General features: G+C 44.7%; 1 protein-coding gene across 7 annotated transcripts in view; it reads left to right on the forward strand.

Annotated features, from left to right (window-relative positions):
- The window catches only part of gramd4b (GRAM domain containing 4b), a 40,289-nt gene that overhangs the window by 8,562 nt on the left and 25,727 nt on the right, over positions 1-6,000 (forward strand). For all 7 annotated transcript variants that reach the window (XR_006035069.1, XM_042110066.1, XM_042110061.1 and 4 more), the window contains exon 3: positions 255-369. Coding sequence is in view for 6 of the 7 variants with exons in the window: in XM_042110066.1 (XP_041966000.1) it covers positions 255-369 (115 nt within the window). In the remaining variant the exon portion in view is untranslated. The remainder of the gene's footprint in view (positions 1-254; positions 370-6,000) is intronic.

Here is a 6,000-nt window from a genome sequence, read left to right on the forward strand (position 1 = left end):
AAAAGCTAATAGCCAATCAGAACCCATCAAATTTTAACCGTCACATTCATTAACACAAGGAGAGACCTTGTTGATTGTGGTTCAGTGTGAACGCTTTTATCGTTATGGTTATAGTTATAGTTATCGTTATTGTTGTCGTTCTTTGTGTGAATAGTCCTTAAGACTATTTGCCTTCTTTGTCAGTGGGTTGTGACCAGATGTCTAATGTGTCACGGAAGTAAAGCGTCTCCTGTCGTTTGTTCCTGTGTGTGTAGGCTGGACAGGGCTCTCTCAACATGGCCATCCAGGACTTCCAGAGGACCGACTCCGAACGGCTCAACGAGGTCAAAGGTCACCTGGAGATTGCCTTACTGGAGAAGCATTTCCTGCGTGAGTACCTCAGACAGCCTCCATCCTTGTTCCTCTCTCCTGAGGTTGTGTGAGTACCTCAGACAGCCTCCATCCTTGTTCCTCTCTCCTGAGGTTGTGTGGTTGGCAGTGATGGGTTACTGTGGCAGCTGGCATCGGCCAGACAAATTGAACTGTGTGGCACGGCGGTGTCAGCGCTCCAAGGCAATTCTGGGGCATTTTTATGAGTCGCCTCCGGCTCCTGTGACTGAATTGGACTCCAAGTTGATTTCTGCTCTGAGTGGATTAAGTCAGCACCAGCAGTATCTCCCTTTGACACACTCAAGGTTATCAGTGTCCATTACTGTCCTCAAAAACACCTGTGCATTACACAGGCATGCACAAATGTGGCCTCTTGTACTCTTTAGTGCAGCTCACTCTGAATGCCCTCGCATGCTGAATGCACACTCTACATTTACAAGATTAATTCAATATAATAGTTTTTGTTCTTAATCACTATTTCATTTACGGCTAAATGATGGTGGTTATAATATGTTTGCGCTTAGCAACACAACACAAGTATGTGGGGCACGTTTATCACTGGCTATTGAAATCTCCCCTGCATAGCTGAGAGGTGTACTTGGCATATGCAAGGATGACGTGTCCACTCCTCTTGTGTCTTTGGTCATCTGAGTTAGCGGCTGAGATATTTGTCATTGGTGTGACATTTAATTTAGTGGGCCCTGATTGCTCTAACAGCCAAGAGATTTCATAGGCATGGACTGTGTCCGAATGTTCCTGCAGAGGCAATGTGTTTTAATTAGGCAGGCAGTGGTTCCTCAACGATGGCATCATGTGTCAGAATTACTTCAGTATTCCGAAATTTCCAGCCGAAGCTGTGTGATTTGAAGGGCTTTCATATGATGGTAGTATGACTAAAAGCTGTGTTGTATAGATTTGAAGGGCTTTCATATGATGGTAGTGTGACTAAAAGCTGTGTTGTATAGATTTGAAGGGCTTTCATATGATAGTGTTGCACTTACTGAAAAACACCTTCATCTTCCTGTCAGAACGTTCTACCCCCATCTGCCCCTCTAGTAAACGGGAAGCCATTTTGTGGGGTAATTACTGTGCCGCTCCGCTCCCTGTAGTGGGCTGAGTTTGGTGGCATTATGTGGTGAGCACGGCCAGCTTTAATTGCTCTTAGTGAGACCTTTTCAGACCATGGCCACTGAAGTCTCCCTTTGTTTGTGCAGACAAACGTACATAATCTCTTAGACTGGCACAGGCTAAGCTGACCAAAGCCAGCGATTAGCTCTGCGGCTGTCACTTACAGATGAACACACACATACACACTCTCAGATACACACACACGCAGGCACGCACACACACACACACACACACACACACACACACACACGGTATATAGACCCACAAACAAGCTTCATTGCCTGCTCTTTTGCAGAATTAGTTGCAGGTCACAACATATATGCACTTGGCAGAATCTACTGTAGCTACATATGCTGACATGTTAGTGCATTTCTGTCTCTTGAGAATACCGGTAAACATGTTCACACGCAACCTATTAACCAGCCTTGTACATAATCTGTAATGGCAGGTTTTTCTTCCATTTCTGACCCCTGCCAAACACGTAAATGCAGCCTTTTCTCTGTTCAGCTGCAACATCACTAGACCCTGATGAGATCAGTAGCCGCCTATTTAGTCTGTGTCTGGTCCAACATGCAGCTATCATGCTCCCGGCCCTTTAGGCATGGTAGTGGGCTCTGTTCTATTTTTAAACGTGTGTGTGTGTGTGTGTGTGTGTGTGTGTGATGAGGGGCATTGATGGGGGCAGTAGGCAAACGTTAGGCCTACTTTCGTTGTGCGCTTCAGCTTGTAATCGGTGTAAACAAACAAGCATGCGTGGAAGCCTGGAGTTGTCAGTAGCGTTCTACCTTTGAATAAAATGGGAGTATTACGGGAGGCTACTTTTGTGCCGGTTCGCTACAGCTATATTTTGCATATTGCAGCCAATACGTCAACTGGGCTAAAAGGCATGTTAAGTTACCTTTCCTAAGTTCTCTCACTGCATTCTCAGAATCTCATCCTGTTCCTCCTATATCCAATGAATTCGGTGGATAGAAGAACTAATTTCTTCAATCTTTGCGTCTTGGCTGGCTAGTCTAACTTTCCGCTTTTTCTGCGCGCTCTTGGATTTGATAGAAGCGACTACTAGCGAGTCACAACGCGAAACTGCTAACGTTTATGGGAGGTGTAGTTTTTATGCTGCATTCGCGACGTGATTCTATGGTTTGCACCAGTAATGTTTCTCGATGTTGCGGTGTATTTTGTAGACAAACATTGACATGGTTAGAAGTCATTTGCACCAGTGCGCCTAAATATTTTTTTGCACTCGCACGGCATAATTTTTACTCGCATGTGCGAGTGAAATGGGCACACTGTAGAGCCCTGTGTGTGTGTGTGTTTGTGTCACCTCATTGGTGCTGGAGGGGCTGGAGTGTTGTATAGGGCAGCCGGGGACCTTGTTTCTGGGCTGTAAAGTGCAGACAGTCTGTGTACACTGCAAAAAGTGATATCTTACTGTTATAATCTTATATTAAGATAAAAAATCTAGTTAGTATTGTTTTTAGTATAAAGATACTTACTTTTGAGCCTTTTTATTTGGCTTAAAATAAGTCAATCTTCTTAAATTAAGACATAAAAAACAAGCAAATTTATCTGCCTATATCAAGTCAATTTGTCTTAAATCTTAAATCTCATCTCAAATTGGGGTACTTCTTAATCCATTGGCAGATAAATTTGCTTGTTTTTTATGTCTTAATTTAAGAAGAGTTTGACTTATTTTAAGTCCAATAATCTTACAAGAAAGCTCAAAGTAAGTATCTTTATACTAAAAGCAATACTAACTAGATTTTTTTTAAATCTTATTATAAGATGATAACACTTGGTAAGATATCACTTTTTGCAGTGATTTAATAGTCTGCATGACTGACTGCATAGCTGCTGTATTCAGCCCAACGCTGCAGGACTCTCATGGGCTGGGATGGCCTGAATGGCCTGAGGTTTGCCTTGCAGTCAGGGACACAACTGGTTCTGTGGCATCGTGTGTCCACACCTCACCTTTGCTAAACAGGACTCTTGCTCTCTGTAGCCCTCTGGGCTGACCTGTCCAACCCTAGCTGAGATGAAACAGACCTGCAATAACAAAACCAGAGGATCAATATACTGTAAGCATGATGATTTGTCTGGATTTCACAAGAAGAACATTTGAGATGACAGCATAGTTTTGTCATGTGTTCACAGGCACCCGGTATGGAGTGTTCTTCTATTTAGAGCTACAGTATGTAATGAAATGTGTTTGGCAGGATCATTACTTCGTTTGCATAGTCTATCTCAGTAACATATTTTACTGTTGTACAGCAGTAGGCCAACATTCCTGTGGTCACCGCTTTGCCTGGGGCCCGGCAGCACACCCTCCCTACTGTTCTGTGGCCGTGAACAGTCACCGAGTCTCCACGCCCACAGGGACACACGACGCTGCGTACAAGAGTGGCCAGTAGCTTACACAAAATGACCCGCTGGGACACACGACGCAGTGTACAAGAGTGGCCAGTAGCTTACGCAAAATGACTCGCTGCTGTAAAGGCACGCTGCTGCCCCTGACATCACATGGCTCCAGAGTGCTTTAAGTGACTCAACCGAGCCCGAGGAGGGACTCACGAATCACAGGGAGGAGTGAAGGGGCTGGAGCTGAAGGCTGAGAGGTGTTTGTGTGTTTGTGTTGGCACTCATTCGTTGCCAATGATTAAACGTGGCCTCAAGATTAAGTGGCACAGTATTTGCTCTGGGCGTGTTCTCCCACCGGGAGGATGTGTAGCCTTGCAGTGGCCGTTTAAATCGGAGATAAGACTCTCGGCCCTTAGATAAGAGGTTGGCGTGGGTTTCCAGGCCGGCTTGCCACTGGTCGGCCTGCCAGAGAAACGACATTAACATGAACAGCAGCAGTTTCTCAACAGCGCTCTGGTCTATCCGTTGGACATACGGCCATATCAATATTGTAACCTGTACAGAAGTATGGTTGGACATACGGCCATATCAACACTGCACTGTAACCTAAAGAAGGATGGTTGGAGAATGTTTGCTTGAATTGCTTGAATTCTTGAATTTACACTTGGGGATCAATAAAGTATCTATCTAGCTTTTGCCTCTGGCTTTTTGGTTAAATACACAAACGATGCAGACAGTGTGTAGTACAGTGTGTAGTACAGTGAAATTCATGAGTAAAAATTGTTGACCAGTTGAATACTGGCCCAAACACCACCTTCACTGGTTCAGTTACTTGGCCAGTTGAATACAGGCCCAAACACCACCTTCACTGGTTCTTTTTGAGTTTTTTGGAAGAGAGGCCTCCATAGTCATGTGCGCATCATAAACAGGGCTACTGGTCATCCATTGGTGGTCACCATTGTCTAGGTTCCACTGGGTTAGAGGCAGGCATGGGTGGGTGGCCATGCATACAGAAACCGGCCGCTGTTGCCTGACTAAAAGGGTCCTGTATAGTGTGTTAATTGCATAAACGAATGACCCACATAGTTATGTCCCCAGCTGGCACTGTGAGCAGGTTTGCATGCATCCCAGAAACATGTGACATCCATTCAGGGGAAAGGGGAAGCCGAATTCATTAAAGCTGAATTTGTTATTAAGTGAAGCGTCTTTGCTGTGCTTGTCTAGATCTCGGATGGACAGTGTTCCACAGCTTGTGCTCCCTGGCTGACATTGGTTGCATTTGTTCTGAGGGGCCATCGTGGGGTTTTTGAGCTTGGATGAAGATGCTCTGTAACTCCACACAACTCTTTGACTGATGTGCTTTTCAGCCAGCCATGATGTTTAGACTCCGCTAAGATTCAAAGTGTATCAGCTTCCCGTCACTGGACTTGTCGTTTTTGCAGTTGAGCCCGGGTCACCAAACGTTTATTGTACTAAAGCAGAAACCTTTCTGTGGTAAAACACAGCCTGGGTCAGTAACGGTCCCTTCTTTTATTCTAGTCAGGGCTGGAGTGGTCTTACAGGCAGTATGAATATTTATAACCTGTCACCACGCTGCCAGTGGGCCGCAGGTTGTGTTGCTGTCCTAGCAGTTTTGCTAATTAGACCAACTGCCCTCTTGTCACACCAGTGGCCATCCTTTTAGTCCAGTACAAATGTGCTTTGAAGACTTGATGCATACCAATCGCTACCAAGGAGGACCAGGGAAGGGCTTCCGTATGAGAACACTTTGCCTTCTCATTTGTGCAGGATGTTGAACATGATCATGAGTTTATGCAAAGTTGAGAAACCACTTCATAGCTCAGCATTTGCATGTGGTTAAATTCATTTGATTATCTCGCTTTTCTGAGAATGATCAATGGGTCTTTACTCTCTCTCTCTCTCTCTCTCTCTCTCCTCTCTCTCTCTCTCTCTCTCTCTCTCTCTCTCTCTCTCTCTCTCTCTCTCTCTCTCTCTCTCTCTCTCTCTCTCTCTCCAATTCAATTAAAGCTTTATTGGCATGACAACTATTTCTTTGCATTGCCAAAGCAGGACATCATACAATACAGAACATACGATAGATAAGACATTTATACATATAAACGTGTGTGTGTTTGTGCTGAAAAT

This window comes from Alosa sapidissima, chromosome 11, assembly GCF_018492685.1.
Source record: "Alosa sapidissima isolate fAloSap1 chromosome 11, fAloSap1.pri, whole genome shotgun sequence".
Lineage (NCBI taxonomy): Eukaryota > Metazoa > Chordata > Actinopteri > Clupeiformes > Clupeidae > Alosa > Alosa sapidissima.